This window comes from Watersipora subatra, chromosome 7 (genome assembly GCF_963576615.1).
Source record: "Watersipora subatra chromosome 7, tzWatSuba1.1, whole genome shotgun sequence".
Lineage (NCBI taxonomy): Eukaryota > Metazoa > Bryozoa > Gymnolaemata > Cheilostomatida > Watersiporidae > Watersipora > Watersipora subatra.
The window spans coordinates 64,841,856-64,860,873 of NC_088714.1; the positions used below are offsets into that span (position 1 = coordinate 64,841,856).

The 19,018-nt window shown below is 32.9% G+C and overlaps 2 protein-coding genes across 2 annotated transcripts in view; both read left to right on the top strand.

Moving 5' to 3' along the window:
* The first annotated feature begins 1,817 nt into the window (after positions 1 to 1,817).
* Positions 1,818 to 19,018, top strand: part of LOC137401225 (MFS-type transporter SLC18B1-like) — a 32,775-nt gene continuing 15,574 nt past the window's right edge. Inside the window, exon 1 of the mRNA XM_068087627.1 lies at positions 1,818 to 1,900. The gene's annotated coding sequence lies outside the window, so the exon portion shown is untranslated. The remainder of the gene's footprint in view (positions 1,901 to 19,018) is intronic.
* LOC137401227 (MFS-type transporter SLC18B1-like) lies at positions 4,484 to 14,061 on the top strand. Its single transcript, XM_068087631.1, has 9 exons — positions 4,484 to 4,611; positions 5,074 to 5,142; positions 5,779 to 5,866; positions 6,739 to 6,881; positions 8,709 to 8,804; positions 9,693 to 9,802; positions 10,016 to 10,111; positions 11,819 to 11,990; positions 13,294 to 14,061. The coding sequence occupies exons 1-9, from the start codon at positions 4,546 to 4,548 to the stop codon at positions 13,489 to 13,491; spliced, it is 1,038 nt and encodes a 345-aa protein (XP_067943732.1). The 5' UTR covers positions 4,484 to 4,545; the 3' UTR covers positions 13,492 to 14,061.

The window sequence follows — 19,018 nt, forward strand, 5'->3', positions numbered from 1 at the left end:
CAATCCCCATCTGGGCCAGACATCTGAGGGTTCTTGAACAAGCAGTGTCTACATCAGCCAATTTGGAAACAGCATTTTTGCTCTCGATCTCTGAACAATTTCATGGGAGTTATCAAGCTGATATTTTTCATTCACACTAGGATGAGTTTGGACTAGTGCTGCACGATAAAACGATATAATTCGATGTGACGATATATTTCAGTGGATGACTTTATATTTGGCCAGTTTTCAAATCGATATGAATAACGAAGCCGATGTTTTATCAAAATATCGGCTTATTTAATTTTGCAAAACTGAAGTTGTCTATTCTCCTTATTGTGAAGAGGGGACAACTCCTGTTTTTTAGCTGATGTTAGCCAATATCTTCTCATACCGTTCATGTTAAAGCCTAACACTATATATCGAAAGAAGACAACTCCAATGTTTGATATTTTTCGGTATTCAATATACAGTAGTTAGAGACCAAATAATCAAGTGTACATGCAAATATATCGTGCAGCACTAGTTTGGACCGACAGTGGGTCATTTTGCTACTTGTATATGCTGTTTGGTAGGATTATTTTAGCTGATATAATTTTAGTGAGTCAAAACGTGCATTTTGTTGACTGTTTCCTTATAAGGTTGACTGTTTCTTGTGGACATTATTGACAAGTTTACCAATAATTTATTATCGTGATTTGCTCAGTTTATCATTAAAATAGCAGTTGTTCTCTTATGACATTGGACTGTTTTTCATGGATGTCATGAACAAGTTTACCAATTATCTTGAACTACCCAGTTTGGCACTAAAATGCAAAGAATGATCTTTAAAATTTGGGATAACTATAGGTAAGATGATCTTATGCTAACAGCATCTAGTTTAAATGTTATAGCAATGGCATAATAAATGCTTCAATTATTATCTTGTTGCTATCAACAGAATTATTACTCACGTTCGAAGCTCATGGCAAAAACATCGCAGAAATGTGAAAACCAATATGGTGTTCCCTTTAAATGAAAGTGCTTTCATTGACTACTCAAATTGTAAATCAATCTAGAATCATCAACCAATTGCAAGCAGCCTGATACAATTTCTTTCTAGACAAAATCAATCTTGGACTCATTTGTTTTTTTACACGAGGGCATCATTGGTCAGTAGCCAAATGTGTTCAGAATATCGGCATGAAAGCGGCTCGATTGAACGCAGTTTTAATTAAACAAGCGGATGATTCTGGTAGAGAGGTAAAGGGCCACTATGAATCCTTTTCATTTCAATGAATAAAAAATACTTCGTAGAGTAGGGAGCAAAAGCAAAACTCTGCTAATGGTATATAATCCCAAGTTAAAACAAGAAATACATTGTATGTTTTACAGCACCTATGTCTAGCCAACATCTACATTAACAACAACCTCAGATATGTAATCATTCGACTGTATGGTCAAATTTATGGAGGAGTACAGCCCTATATTAATATACTGCTTGATGTATTCTCACAAACCAATCGGTTTAACATCAACAGCTAATCGTAAGTTACTAATATAAGCCTGACTTACAAATTAAAGTAAAAACTTGCTATTTTTCTTGTATCCCAATCTTATTACACTATGTAAATGAATAGAAACACACTGGATGAGGCTTAAAATACGGTATATATGGTAGTATCAATGTTTCCCCAGCTAAATCTCAGGCTGGCTTTCCTTGAGCCCCTAATAAAGATCAACAAATGACCTAAGATACACTCGACTGCTTAATGGTAATGAATCGTCCTGATTGTTATGGCATGTGAAGCAAGACACCGCGTAGGTGTGTTCTACTAGGGCAATCTTGGATTGATAACTACAAGGTTAAGCTGGGAAGTGTAAGATAAAGCAAGACATTAGAGTCAACTGAAGTGCTTGTAAACTTCGGAATACAAACCAGGTTAGTAGAATGTTTAATAACTCTTTTCTTCAAAAGTTCTCTTTCTGTCCTGTTTAACTTCCTCTGTTATTATTAGCCCATATGTATGTAAATACCTACTAAATATGTTGAAAGTTAGTTTGTAATGAATGTCAGTTAGTATTAATGTTTGAGAATATGTGAAATATTTTTAAAGTGTCAAGTTTCAGGTTTGTTTGGCAGAAATAATAGGTTCCTATTTTGGATGTTTAGTTCTGATGTTAGCAAATGTTTGGGAAACTAACAGACTTTTAGTATTTGTCATTGAATCTGTTGAAACTTCAAGAACTCAATTGATTTATTTTTTAGTCTGACTTGAATGTAAAAAAACTTACTATTGGAAATAGAAAATGCTAATCTGTTGCCAGTGTATAAACTAACAGAATGTTTATGTACAGTTTCATTGCTTGATATGCAGCCTACTGTTAGGATTTTAGTAGTGTAACTAACCTATAGGAACTAGACAACCAATTAAACTACATTTTCTTCACTAATGCTTTAATTTATGACTCTTCAGGCACTCTTGTATTTGATAGAGTTAAGTTCTTACACTGAATATTATTCTAAACTCTGTTTCGTATTTTAGGTTGGTCTATTATAATGGAATCAAGTGATGATGAAGAGACTCAGATGTTATCTGCCAATGTACCTGACATGAAAGACAGTCTATCTGATAAAAATTCTAATAAAAGATATGGAATGCTATTATTTTTGTTGTTTCTACAATGTTTATCCCGAGGGTCAGATACATTAATCTACCCATTCTATCCAGAGGTAGCAAGGGTCAAAGGTGTGACTATGGCTTACATTGGAATCGTCTACTCTGCCTATGACTTTGCCAGATTTATCTCCGCTCCATTTTTTGGCACAATTGTAAGTCAACCTTTATTTAATCTTAAAGAAGTCTATAGTACATATTTACTATGCAGGTCTATTAATCAGAACTATTTTGGATACAAAAAAAATTACATAAAGTAAAAAGTAAGATAATTATCTACAAAGAGGCTGCAGTAACTACATGTATTACAGATTTACCTTGTATCTTTTCAGTTCAAAAGTAGTATAGCTTTTGGGTTTCATTTAGGTTTTGAGTTTTAAAATTAGAGCAAACAGTCATTTTTTCTACAAGCTAGACTGTAGTATATTTTAATATAATAAGTTTTTATGAAAGGTCAAACTAACATTAGCTCATGCATAATTCTATTCGAGTTTAACTGTTTGTATCACGTTGACACAACACTCATATTTTCATGGGTATCATTAGATTTCAAGCTAAAATTAACTAATTATAACTATACCTTTCAAACAAAAGACCTTAAGCAGACCTGCACTCATGTTAAATACTACTTGCTTAGGTCTTAGTTATTCAATAAGTTGAAGGGTATAATAATCATGTCTACTCAATGCAGTTAGAATATAAATACATGTACATTCCCAATAGAGAGAAGAGACAAATCTAACTATTGGGCTTTTGTTTATCATATTCCATAATTAGTATTACTATTTAGAATTAAACCAATTAAGTCAGTTTCTACATTTCGTTTGCTGGACTTAAATATTTTTTCTTTACGAACATAAACTAGTGATTTGCTACTTTGATTAACTTCATATCAAAACATTGTTTTTTTAGATTTAGCAACATTTACTAAATTATTTGACTTGTTGAATTTTTTTAGTTTTAAGTACATGTAGCTACAAATAAAATAAATGGTGTGTCTAAATACACTTGATCTCAAAATCCAAAGAGTAAAATTTATTTGCTGTTTTAGCTAACGAAATGGCCACCTAAAAGTATGTGTATGGTCGGAACTCTTATATCGGGAAGTAGTCCAATACTCTTTGGGTAAGTTCAAATACCTGTAATAAGATTTAAACAACAAATTATAAAATGTAGCAGTTTTATCATCAAAAGCTTTACCAAGTTATCTCTTTTATTTATTAACTTAAAAAAGGTAATCATAATAATAATAATCTTATAATTTCTTTGACCATAAAACATTTCCCTCATAATATAAAGTTTGAAAGTTACAGTTGTTTGTCAACGTTTGAAAACCTTTAAAGTTGTTTATTTTTTTAAAAATTTATTTAAACTGCACAAAACACCTTTCTCATAATATGAAGTCATGTTATATATGTTTACTAAGTTATCTTTTTTATCTATTAGCCTAAATAAGGTAATCATGATAATAACATCAATATTCATGTTATAAATGTTAATAACTCTGCTGTCATCAGCTGCCGTTCTTACTTTAGGTTTCTGTGAAATATATAATAACAGCGCAGATAAATTTAACTTCAAATTTGTAAATAAACCGTAAATAAATTTAAACTTCAAATGTAAATAACTCTGCTGTGATCAGCTGCCGTTCTTACTTAGGTCTCTTTGAAGTCTATAGAAACGGATCAAATAAATTTTACCTCAAATTTTGCTGCAAGCAGCTAGTTATACACTTAAATTAGAATTCTTGAAAAGTTTTTACATCTTGATTAAAAAGTGGCAATATCTGTGCTGTGTGGTGAAAAATGAAAAAAATACTTATTTTAGATATGTCGGAGTAATTTCAAGTGGATGGTGCTTCCTAGCCTTATGTACCATACTACGAGTCTTTGCAGGAGTGGGCTCTGCAATGGTAACCATTTCAACTACAAGTATACTACTAAAAGCTTCAGGATTCCAGTCTACCACTATCATAGTATGTATATTGCTAACACAGCACTATTTTTATACACTTCTGTATCTCAATACATGATGTAAGTGGTTTTCAAAGTCTTTAAATATTTATTTATCAAGATAGTCATATAATAATACATATGTCAACCTTGATAACCCACTTCTACACCTTTCAGTTGGAACCATCTCAGTTATTTATATTCAACTATACATCAGATAGTGTGTAGTGAGAGAAATTATCATTCAAAAATATTGCTTCGAATTTATTTAGCTTAAAAATACCTGTGTATTAGTTTGGTTAAATATACTGATTATTGATGTTACACTTGTTTAGTACATTTCATTGTACTTAAGTAAATTGGATTGTAAAATTTGATAATTAATGAACACTAAGGGTTTCTATCATAGCATGTATCTAACCTGAGTTTGTAATAAGTTTTCTTAATGCTATAGAATATTTTTAAACTCTATTTCCTGTTTACAGGGTATAGTAGAAATAGGAAATGGTTTGGCTTTTGCCTTTGGTACAGCACTAGGAGGCACATTATATGAGGTAAAATTTAATTTCTTACTTATTAATGCATTGCTTGAGAATAAACCTCAGCAAGGCGGGTTACAGGACCAAGTATTGCAGCAGCTTTTAATTTGAAATCTTATATTCATAGACATAACTAGAGAGTTAGCCTTAACAACTCTAGAAATCTTATATTCATAGACATAACTAGAGAGTTAACCTTAACAACTCTAGAAATCTTATATTCATAGACATAACTAGAGAGTTAGCCTTAACAACTCTAGAAATCTTATATTCATAGACATAACTAGAGAGTTAGCCTTAACAACTCTAGGATTCTATCTATGCAGAGAAATGAAACATTTTCAACTTGATAAACATTTGTCTGATTTCCTCTGGCTGAGGACTGTGAATTTAAACTGTTAAGATGTGCAGTAGTTAATATAACCTTAGGGAATTCCGGCTCTATTGCTTTTTCACACACTGCTGATAAACTTCTAGAATACAATGTAATTTTTGAATGCAACTTTTCCATAGCGTTATTGTTCTTACTTAGTATTTGTAACTTTACATTATAAGTAGTCTGATTACACTGTTTTACACACTCAGTCTTCAATCACTTAATTCATATTGGCTACTTGATACTATTTTGTTGTCAACTTTTACCTGTCTCAGTTTGTAGGCTATGTTACAACATTTTGGGTCTCTGGTGGAGCTTTGGTCATCTCAACTCTGCTCGTCGCAGTTTTCATTCCAGCTGTTGGTAAGTCTGTGAGGAAAGCTACATTATCAGAGAGAGATGATAAAACTATAAAGTTGCTTAATAGACATTGCGTAACAGTAAAGACAGCATTACCTAGATACTTATTCTAGCAGTAAATTTTTATTGGTAGACTACTTGGTGCATATTCTTAAAACAATAAATATTTACTACGTAAATTCTTCTATTCAGTTTTTATTTAAGCATATAGATGATATTTTAACACTCTTTCTTTAACATCATTTGGTAACTATCTACTAATTCAATTGCCTCCTTCAATTAAGTGTGTCATTAATAAATGCAATTAGATACTTAACACTAATCAACTAGAATCATAGGATACATTATTTTACCTACAGTGACAATAGAAGCAGGTGCTTGATATGTCAAGAGTTATCAGTTAATAGAACAATTGTTATGATTATAGCAACAAATCTTTGAAATAAATTTTAACCACACTTTATTCTCCAAATATAATTGAAACTTTTAAGCACAGTTTCAATGTCTAAGGGCATTCTTTAAGAGGATTGTATTACAATTTATGGTAAACTCTTATTCTCTGTAGTCTGAGGATTTAAAATCACAAGTCACTCAAAAAGGCTGTATGATCAATAGTTAATCACTGACAGGTACAAACTGCTATGACAAGTTTTCACAGGTACTGACCGGTGCTAATATCAACTAACCAACTAGTTACTTAAGCTATTAACATGTATTAGCAGGTGCTACCTATGCTAGTATTCAATAAGAAGAAATATAATGAACTAACCTATTACTATCAGAGACTGACTAGTTCTAACAGGTAGTAACAAGTACTAACAGGTGCTAACAAGTGATAAGCTCTGAAATTCCATAAATAATGATTTCTATTTCAGTGGAAGAAGAAAAGAAATCCCAGCAAGGATTGTTTCAACTACTGACCATACCCGGATGTGTGCTGTTATGTTTGACTTATATTCTAACAAAAATGCAAGGCACGTGTCGAAACATTGGTCTTACAGAGTTGTACATAGAAGAGGTGAGTATTCCACCTCATGGTAAAACTGACCTAGCCATTCATTCTATAATCTTGTAGTTTCTGTACAAAGACATACAAAATAGTGAGGACTGTCGAGATTGTTAATATTGATTACCAACATAAGATTCATCCTTGATATTACAAACTAATAGGATAATCAATAAATATTGTGTTTTCCTTTAAAAGTTAATAGTGGAGTTATTTATTAGGTGCTTGGTATCTCTTTAAGCTGAGAGCAAAATTACAATAATTTTACATAGCGTGAAAAACTGAGTAACACCGTTTGATACAATAGCTGCTCTAGCTTTTTAGCTAAGGTTTGCTGTTTGTTGAAAATAAACTTCAGGAAATACCAAGAATGCAAATGACTAATGACAATATTTTGGCACGCCATTTTTAAATGATAGCAGATACCCTAATAGGTAAAGGTAATAATATTACCTTTACCATCACACTATATTATAGTGTGATGGTATTTATATTCTACTGATTAGCTGAGGATTCTGGGAATTCTAAAAATCATTTCCTATGGACATGTTGGCTATTGTTATATAAACAATTTGAAGGTGACCTTGATTGATGGACACCACTGAGAGTGTAACATACATGTAATAGGAACTGTTTACTGGAAGGTTTCTGTAGTGTAACTATCTGAAGCCAACCATGTTAAACAGAAACTGTTATATGCTATTGCCTTTTTCTTTATCAAGTAGCTTTTTGGGATAAATGTATGTAATTTTGGTTCCTAATCATTTTGGAAAGAAAATAGTTCCGGTGGACAACAGAAACAGCAAGTCTCATTACTTACATCATTATGATGTCATTCACATGGTTGGTAACAGACAAAGAGTCTGCTAGTTGGTACAATTCCAAGCACTCCATATGACAATAGTAATAGAATGTGATCAATTATAACTATTGGATGAGTGAGTGACTACATGTTTCAGGAATCATTTAAGTTCAATGCGTAAATATTTTTTGCTCTGTCAAACAAAACAACAGCGCCTAGTTTTGTAGTCACATATACATTCCATGTCGTGATAAGTAGTTATGTCTCTCTAGCCAATCTTAGCTGTATTCATCTGTAACTGCTGGCAATGCCAGTGTGTCTGGCAATGTGTCTCGTCATTCACTCTAGAAAATCTTTCCTAAGGCTAAACCTAGAATAGAATCCAGGTTATGAGCAGTTGGCAACATGGCCTGTCGCCCACTCGACGGGGACAACTCTGCAAAAAACAACAGCTTGTCAAGACAGGCTATTGGCAACACTACTGCACTATTTGAAATTTTGTAGAAGAGAAAGAACATTTAAAGGTTTTATAAAAACTTATTTTTACAACTGATCAAAAAAATTATCATCCGTTGATAACTAAGTAACTAAAAGGTATCAAAAATGTTGCACTGAATGGTTGGAGTGAAAAAACGGCTCACAACAGCCACTCATGAAACTCCTCACATAGCGGCGAGATAATGGAATGTTTGTTACGACTGAATACTTAATATATCTATAGTAGTTCGTTCATTGTAGCCGGTTTAACACCTGAACACCAAACCTGAACACTTTGTTACCTTCATTTTTCAAGGCATTTTTCCAAGCCTGTGAATCATCCAAGGCTTGAAATATGGGCATTTACATGTACTTATTTGCCTAGTATGTTAACAACAAGCAACAAGCAATAATAAGCACCTATAAATCGGTTTCTGCTAAAATTCTATAACTCTAAGTTCCTACCTAGCTCACATGCCTCTTATTCCCCTTTAAATACTTTACTTCTGTCCCAACAAGCCTGTATAATTTAATCTGAGTTTACACAAATTTATTTTTAGCTCGGAAGTAATCCAGCTGTTCTTGGACTCCTATATGTCATCTGGACAGTTGTTTACATCGGTTCTTGTGCCATAGCTACAAGGTTACTGAATAAGGTAAGATCTGTACCTTCTGTAAATAATGGAACATATAGAGTAACAGTTTTCAGTCTAACAACTGTATATTCTGCTGATAATTTTTTCTCATATAAAGAAGTTGTAGACAACAGCATATATACAATAGGCTACAAATTACAGACTATATATATAGAGTATAGATAATAAAATATAGTCTTAAAACTAAAGATTATAGACTATAGACTGTAGGCTTCAAACTAAAAACTATAGAAAACAGACTGTGAACCCTAAACTATAACTATAGGCTATTAGCTGTCCCATATAAACTATAGGCTGTCAACTGTTGGCAAGTTATGTAGATTAAGGACTATTGATATTTAGGAGTGCGGATAGTTAACTATAGACTTGACTACCACACAAAGAAAACAAACTGGTAAAGTACTGGTGGTAGATTATAGATAACAGATTACCGACTCTAGACTAGATGACAGATGGTAAACTATGAACTATGGACAGTAAACTATAGACCATAGACTATGAGCTGTACAGATCTTAGACAACACATGTTGCTTGGCAGTTTATGGATGGCAGATGGCAGGTGGGACACCCCAGATCATGAATACTGGATGATGCATGATCTAGTTACTTGTTTACAGTAATTACTTCAAGTCAACTTTGTATTTGTTTATTCTTTGAAAATCCCATCACTGTACAATTTTGATTAATAAAACAAGCAATTTAACCATTTTATCTCAAGTAAGTATTGTGTATAACAGAGTGTAAAATACTGCAAAGTACAAAAAAACTTTTTTTAGCTGTTTACTGTTGAGTAGCTTAATTTTATTTAGCTTTAACATGTTACAAAAAGGTTGTGCAATATTTGCTTTGAATAAATCTTCTTATATACACTAATGGTTTGTTATACAGTTTCCACAGAACAACTACCTTGCTTTGGTAATTTCCTGGATTTGGACAGGTGTCACGGTTCTACTAATAGCTCCTTCACCTTTGTTAGACTTCATCTTTCATGGTAAAAAGTAAGTAAACTTTATATTTACTCGAACCGTTTCAAGATTAACTTGGAGAATTTTGATCGAGAGAAGGTGCTAATATGGTAAGATTTCTAGATTTTTATATATTTGTTACTTTGTTGCATTCATTGTTGTGCATACGTACTATAGTACATTTGTGTAAAGTATGTAACTTTTGATGTGTCTGTTGCCTGTGCATCTATCTCTGTTTCATTGCAGGTACTTTTGGCTCACCACAATTGATATGGCATTTGTGTACATTCCATTATCTGTTCTCTACATAACACCTTTTCAAGCAGCTCTAAATCTTGCAGAGTAAGTATTATCTATTTCTGTCAAAGAACTGATGTTTAAAGTGGTCACCAGATAAAGCAATGATCTGATTGGCTGCTGATGTGAACAATTGACTTACCTCATTTAGAGAAATTAAGTTCTATAATGTGTTGAAGCAGTTTTAGGTATAAATCATTGACAATATGAATGCAGCCATAGATGCCATTGTCAATTACATATATAGGTTCCCACCTACTGGTACAATCTTTTATTTAAATGGCACCACAGCAATACCGCTCTAGTTTTGTACAGACACAGAGTTACCAGTTATTATTAGCATGAGTCACAACTTAATTTTATCTGACAATAAATATAAGACATTCTTTTGGTATTATAGTAAGACAATAAGCTAGCTCAAAGCATGATCTTAATGTTCATTTCTGTTTCGGTGCTAGACACTCTGGCTGATCTATTCTATAGACACTCTGGCTGATCTACTCTATAGACACTCTGGCTGATCTACTCTATAGACACTCTGGCTGATCTAATCTATAGACACTCTGGCTGATCTACTCTATAGACACTCTGGCTGATCTATTCTATAGACACTCTGGCTGATCTACTCTATAGTGCTAGACACTCTGGCTGATCTACTCTATAGACACTCTGGCTGATCTATTCTATAGACACTCTGGCTGATCTACTCTATAGACACTCTGGCTGATCTACTCTATAGACACTCTGGCTGATCTATTCTATAGACACTCTGGCTGATCTACTCTATAGACACTCTGGCTGATCTATTCTATAGACACTCTGGCTGATCTACTCTATAGTGCTAGACACTCTGGCTGATCTACTCTATAGACACTCTGGCTGATTTACTCTATAGACACTCTGGCTGATCTATTCTATAGACACTCTGGCTGATCTACTCTATAGACACTCTGGCTGATCTATTCTATAGACACTCTGGCTGATCTACTCTATAGACACTCTGGCTGATCTATTCTATAGACACTCTGGCTGATCTATTCTATAGACACTCTGGCTGATCTATTCTATAGACACTCTGGCTGATCTATTCTATAGACACTCTGGCTGATCTACTCTATAGACACTCTGGCTGATCTACTCTATAGACACTCTGGCTGATCTATTCTATAGACACTCTGGCTGATCTACTCTATAGACACTCTGGCTGATCTATTCTATAGACACTCTGGCTGATCTACTCTATAGTGCTAGACACTCTGGCTGATCTATTCTATAGACACTCTGGCTGATCTACTCTATAGACACTCTGGCTGATCTACTCTATAGTGCTAAACACTCTGGCTGATCTACTCTATAGTGCTAGACACTCTGGCTGATCTACTCTGTAGTGCTAGGCACTCTGGCTGATCTACTCTATAGTGCTAGACACTCTGGCTGATCTACTCTATAATGCGTGTTAATAAACATCACCTTTTTCTAAAGCTATACAGTTCATGACTTTCGATTTAAGATTTACTTATAAAGATACTTACACTTGACTATTTACTTATTTTTATTTTTCTGAAGTTGATCTACTAACAAGCTGCTGTTTTTAGGGTGTTTTACTTTAAGTGTCACATTCAACTATAATCAAATGCCTCACTCATAGAATTTATATAAAACCAGAACACTGTTTGATTTTCTATGTTTTCTGAGTAATTAGTGAACCACATACAACATACAACATACTTTCATAATTTTCTTATGTTTTAGGGTAAATGGATATAAAAAAGACAGTCTGCACACTTATGGAATGGTAACAGGTCTCGTGAATGGTGCATTGTCGCTTGGTTCTACAATCGGGCCTGTAATATCAGGAGTTATCATTGAGGGTACTGGTTTTGGATGGACCACCACTTATCTAGCGTTTGCCAACTTTATTATGGTTAGTTATGTATATGTCTACAGCTAGTTTTGTTAACAGGAGATAAATTTGGTGTTTTGATAGAGAAAATCTACAAAACCATCTTTTCTCAAATACTCATCCGTGTTTGTTTCATTTTTTATACTATACATACTGTTCATCTGTTGGGTTTTCAACTCATTCAGAATTCTCTACTCAGACTGTGTTATTCCTTCAAAGTGCCACATAGTATTATTTTGTCTAGTAATACCTGTCTTTGACTAGCTTTCAAACAAGTTGAAACTCACATTACATCTTGCTGTAACTTTACATAGACACATAATGTATGTTCATTGGCATTATCTTCAAGTAAACTCTACAGCCAGCATAAAGATTAAAGATTATTCAAAATTGTAAAACTTGGTTATAAAAGGCTAAATGGTTTGTATTATACAGTAACAAGTTTATATTCTTTGAACCAGTTAGCTTGCGATTCATCAGGTGAACAGATGTACATTATAAAGTCTTATCAAAGTTTTGACAGTCTGTAATAGAAAAGTTGAATCTTTTTAGTCTACTCCTACCATATTTAATTATGTTGATTTTTAGTTCACCTAATTGACATGCACTTGTCTTTTATTGGTCTAATGCAATGCTAAGTTGTAAGTGTGCTAAGTCTATTGCTATGCTAAGTCTGCATAGCAAGATTTTTAGAAAATATGAGTTGAAGTGAGTGTATTTTTGGTACAAATAACTTACTGTCTAATCACGAACATCGAGGAGATGATATATTCTTCTGAAGAGTATAGAGATGTATAACAATATATTTCACTATAAACATAGTATTAATTGTCATATTGAATCTGTATAACAGTATAACAGGAAATGAACTGATTGTCCTTAGTATACTCCTATGATATTTGCAGTAATTATGCTGATTTCTCATTTGCCTAATTAACATGTACTTGTCTCTTATTGGTCTATTGCAATGTCTATTGGTAAGTTTGTTTATGCGCACATGAACAATGCTAGAAAAGATGAGTTTATGTAAATAATCCTATTTGTACTTGAACTACCTTACTGATCCTGAATATCAATGATATGCAGTATTATGTGAAGCTTTAAAATACCGCTTAGTCTTTGTTCATAGATTTGCTTTACCACAAAAGAAATATTCTTAAAATTACGTTACTTCAATGTAGTTTATAGTATTCATTACCAGATTTTACATTAACTCTTATTTAAGATACTTAGTACCACCCTGTGTCATAAGCATATCAAAGGTTTTTAGTTATACTCCGTCGGAATCTGTTCAAGCCTTTACTTTCAGCTTTTCTATATGCAGGCCCTATTAATTGGATGCTACTCTATTTATATGAGAGTCACGGGTCAGCCAACAGAAGTAGTAGAGTCTCAGGATAATAAAGAAGTCAAGGAAGAAGCTGCGTACGATACAGAGAAAGTAGACAATGTGAGAGAGGTTAATGAGAAGATAATAGAGAAATACTTGAAACATGAAGACTTGACTAAAGTTTATCTTTAGCAACCAGCCTTTGACTCTAGTACTAAATAATGTAGGGTTGACTTGATGGAGTTGGGTTTGTGATGTTTTACAAACATAAGATTAAAGATTTCTCACTCATTTCTGAATTTTTTCTATGTAGTTATCATGTTGTTCTATTAGCAAATATACTTCTCATTTTTGGCCAGTCTGTCAGTCATTCTTTATCTCTAGGCATATGTTTAAATTAAAGACCATATAAATGTGTAAGTTACTGAGCTGTACACAGCAACTAAATGAGCAGACAATTACTATTGAAAAACAATAAAAAAGAAAATGAACAATTCTGAAACCTCCATATACTTTAATTGGGTGAAAATAAATTATTAGCTTTCTTTTTTCTAGTGTTTGTTATGCTATGCTAAAGTTTATATAGTCTCACATTGTTGTACAGAATGCTTCATTTTCAATTGTCTGTATTCTTTTATAAAGTACAGCAGTTAAAAGAGATATAATTCTATTAGAGGCAGTCAAATGCATAGCTAATAACTTTTAATCTTTTGTTCAGCATAAAACTGTACCACTTTAAATACTTTATTGACTGGGGTTGTTGACAGCATTACTTGGTTGTCAGCAGTTATTTTTGGTTCACCAACAGACTATAGTTTGCTCTATGATTTAAATCTTTAATATGTGGCTGTCTTTTAGAGTTTTTATGTTTGGACAGTAATAAGGACTTCTGTTGAAGGTTGGTTCTTATTACACTGTCAATATAACATAATTATAGCGCATAACTTGATAGATTGTTTCAATAGCAGGTATGTAATAACAATACTAGTTTTTAATAATAATAACAATAATAGTAATAACACAAATAATAATAGTAAAGGTGCTATTATCTAGCCACAGTAGATCAGAGTTTATCAAGTTGACTTGAGGCAAAAAAGGCTGTTGAAATAAAGTTACATTTTCAACAAGATGAATCTTACCTGCTAGTATGTTACAACAGCTATGATTGGCTCGTGAATGGCTGTGGGAGTTACTCTACTAAAACATGAATTCCTGAAAAGGTTTCTTTAGAGCTTTTATGAAAATGATCTATCAAACATCTGATCTTTTTTTACAAACTCTTGAGAAATATTTTGAAGCATTTAGGCTCCTATGAAAGCAGACCATCATGGACTTTGTTTATGTGCACAATATTTAAATATTCAATTTGACGGTAGTCTCAGAGTTTGGCTGACAATGTTGCACATGTAAGTACTCTTTTTCAAAGTAATTATTTGAGTGCCATAAATATTAGGACTTAAATTTTGTACATGAAAACTGTTATTTATACCAGTATTATACATCATGGTATGATTTGCTATATTATGTTCTATTATATTGTTTGACAATATAATGAATTATCTTATATTTTTTGTTAATATTTCATTTCATCATATTATATTACATGTCTATGTTATAGAGTATATTGTTACATATTATATCATAATATGTTGTGTTATCGTATTGTTTTGTATGTTATTATCATAAATTGAAGACTACCTCAAAATAAAAATTTAACCTTAAAATTATTAATTTAAACATAAATCATGTATTTAATTAAAACATTATTTACAGCCAATCTTTAGAAAATGTGTTGATTACAGATATGAAAATGTTCTTTTGCTAACCTACATGTATAATAGTCAAATGAGGTAATAAAAATGGAAGAATAAATTTATTAGAACTGTTGACTGTGAACTGTTTAGGGTGTTACTTCTGCGCTGTGAAAGTTATGTCGAGATTCAAAGTAATCAGGATGCTTGTGAGATCTTTCACTGATATGCCGGTTCACGTATATTGGTCTGGGAAAATGCATGCTTTTGCTGCATAGCTTTGGCTTGCAGTTCCTTTTTGTGAGAATACAGAATAAAACAGCAAAAAAAGGTCAACAAATAGGTCAACAAAAAGACGAACAAAGGACAAACTTTGAGATGTATGTACAGATATAAAATAAAATACTGCCGCAGGAAATAGCAAAGACTCTATTACATTCCCCTTGTAAGGAGGGCGATCAACTAAAAAATATGTAAAATTAACAAGAGATGATAACTCTCTAATATATACTTCTGTTGTTCGAATGTGATATGAATTTTGCAAAAGGAGACTTGTTTCCAACTTTGTTATTCTTTTCAAGTTGAGATATCTTTGTAGATTGTCAAGAATGAGCAGGTGCTTTGTTTATAGATTGCCAAGGATGAGCAAGTGCTCTGTTTGAACTGAAGATATTTGACTCACTTGAAAATTTGTTTATTATTGTTAGTTATTATTTTTAGTTACTGTTAATTTAGATTTATCTCCCCTTACTCTGTATAACTTCAACTTTCATCAGTTCAATGAAGACCTCTTACAATAGGGTTTCTCAGCTCAAATTTTGGAAATGTTCAGATTCAAAGTGATTTTGGCTTTCAGCAAGTTTGTATTAATTTGGGAGACAAAGTGAATATCACTCTAGAAATATTAAAACCATTGGCATTGATAGTAATATTCTCTCTTTTTTGAATAGTCTGAAATCGTCTTTGAATTTTTTCCATTACAACTATTATGATAGCGTTCCCTTTATCAATGCCTACAGCTTTGGCTGAGACCCTATTATTGATCGCGCATAACCCCATTGTCTATAGCAGCCATTTCTATCATTGATGCTAAATATTGAAACATTGAGCAAAAGGTGATGGCTTATCAGAGCTCAATTAATAAATGTCAGTTGTAACCAGTAGCTCTTTACACCATACTACTTTTAAAGACATTCCAGGAGTTAATAGAACTAGTTTAAAATGATTCACACTTATCAGAGAAGTTGTAAAGTGAGTGACTTAAGTTTTAAGTGTTAGTAAATTAAAGCTGCCTGGGGAAACTATAAAAACGGTACAACTCCTTCTCTCCTCAAGTCAGTCAATTACCTCAAGTTCTTGACTATTAAGAAGCGTGGTATATAAAGAGGTGAGCTTGAACTGATTTGTGGTTCCCAGTCTAGTATGTAACCAGAAACTCACCAACTTCCTATGTTAATGTATAGGAAATAATGTAAATATATATAGTGTAGATACATAGCTATATAAGCCTTAATTCCACTTTTCTGCCACATCATATAAATGTCCTTTCAAAGAGGTTTGAGCGGTCTGTTTTTAATCTGTTAAGATATGCATGGCTGTCTCGTGTTTCAAAATTTACAGCGTCTGTTCTGCGCTGGCTGGCCTCACGCTTAATGAAGATATTTAGATGATTTAATGATTTATGTGATTTTAAATTTGTTGTACTCATTTAAAATCTGCACAGCACTCATTTAAACAACAAGTAAACCTTTTAAACTTTTAATCTGTGAAGATATGCATGACTGACTCGTGTTTCAACATGCATAGTACCTGTTTGGCACAGCCTTCCACGGAGAGTATTTCTAAACTGTTTGGCTGGTTTCGCATTTAATGAAGATAGTTAGATGATTAATGCGGTTTTAAATAATTTATGTACATGTATATTTGATTATTTTTAAATGAGTGGTGTGCATTAAACAGATTAAAACTTCTTCTGTAATTTCTTCTATCTAAAGTCAGCTTCATTTGTGATTTGTTTAAAAGGTCTCATGAATTTATTATTAATAAAAGCTGACTTTTAAATCTATATGATATTGCTAAGAACGATAAAGTGCAGTATGGATACTGCAAAATCCTTTTATTTTTTGTTACAATGACGGAAGTTTTAAATGCGTCAACTCCCATGCAATCACAAAATTTTGTACAAGCAGTTAATAAGATTGCTAAAACATTGATCAATTTGTGGTTGAAACTCCCTACAATCAACTTGTTACAATGGTACTCTAACCGTCTGAGCTAATTTGTCTGTTAATTGTGGCAATAATTCATTCTCTGCACTTAGTAAAAAAAGCAAAAAGACTCACAGATGACGCCCAATAAAATCTATAAACAGATCTTTAGTAATTCCATAAAACAAATTTTCATTCTATGATCTTCATCATGGTACACCATACCAGTTCATTTTTATTTATAGACTGATATTTGGGCATTGCTTCAGTAGCTACAGTATACATGTAGGTCCCTGCTATATCATTGCAATGTATCAATATTTCCATAATCTATGATATGTTATTACATTGCATTAACATTACATTCTTATCTGCTAAGTTACAATAATTCTTGAGTCTCACATAAAATCTGCAATCGAGTCATGTATTAACAATTCAGAAACGTTCATAGTTGATTTTAAAAAACGGCCAACTAATATGGATATTATTAAATTGTCTGCTCCCAAATTCATCTAACATTACGGAGGTTAGCAGACGTAAAATCAACCACAACCAGCTGCTGAACTGCTTCATCATTCTACACTTGGTGAGCACTTTATCAAGATTCTATTTCCACTGAGCTGTAGAAAATATTTAACAAGGAGCAAGGCATGTCTGTTAATTGCCTGTTAGTTCAGACTCCATGTCTGAAGCTGAAATAAATAGACCTAAAGATTGTTGTTATCCAGTGCCTCCTATTAGTAATTATAACTATAGCCTCCAATCGACTCTAACTCATTTCAACTCTCACTGACTCCCAAAGACTCTCACTAACTCTCGCTGACTCCCAAAGAGCCCCCACTCTTTTCCGCTGACCCTTGCTGACTCCCGCTGACCCCTGCTAACTCTCGCTGACTGTTGTGGTTGAGTACTGTTTTTTCAGTAAGCAAACGTTTACACATTGAAAAATAAAAAAGCGTTACAATTTTTCATAAAAACATTTTTTGCTCACACAATGCTTTCTGTCTCAGAATTTGTAAATACAGTTTTTATGATAATGGTTCATTGTGAGGCCCTCCCTGGTAGATACTCTACAAATATTTTTTTTTGTGTGTTTGATTCAATCTACTGGCTGATTGAAGCAACAAATCACTAAATTCAGAAGTCTAACAACGTTTTCCTCACTGCCATGTCTGCATCTTTATTAGGTATTAGGTTGATAATTTTTTTGATAGCATTGTGGCGGAAGTCAGCCAACCTCCATCTGGGCCAGGCATCTTAGTGTTCCCCGACAAGCTGTGTTTACATCAGCCAATTGGCAAACAGCATTTTGGCATTCGATTTCCGAACAATTTTATGGGAGTTATCAGGCGGTATCTACTTGTATTTGCAAGATATGATTATTTCAGTTGATATAATTTTAGCGAGTCACAAAGTGCATTTGGTTGACTGTTTCTCGTAGAAGTTATTACTAAGTTTACCAATTATCTTGAACTGCTCAGTTTATCACTAATAATGCAAAGAATGATCATTAAAGTTTGGGATAACTCTAGGTATGATGAACTTTTGCTAACATCATCTAGTTCAAATGTTATAGTAATGTTATAGCAATGGCATGATAATTAAAGCAGATGCTTCAATTGTTATCAGGTTGCTATCCACAGAATTATTACCCGCGTTTGAAACCCATAGCAAAACGTCGCAGGATGTGAAAAAAAATATGGTATTCACCTTAAATGAAAATGTGTGATTCACTGTGAAAAAGTGATTTCATTGACTACT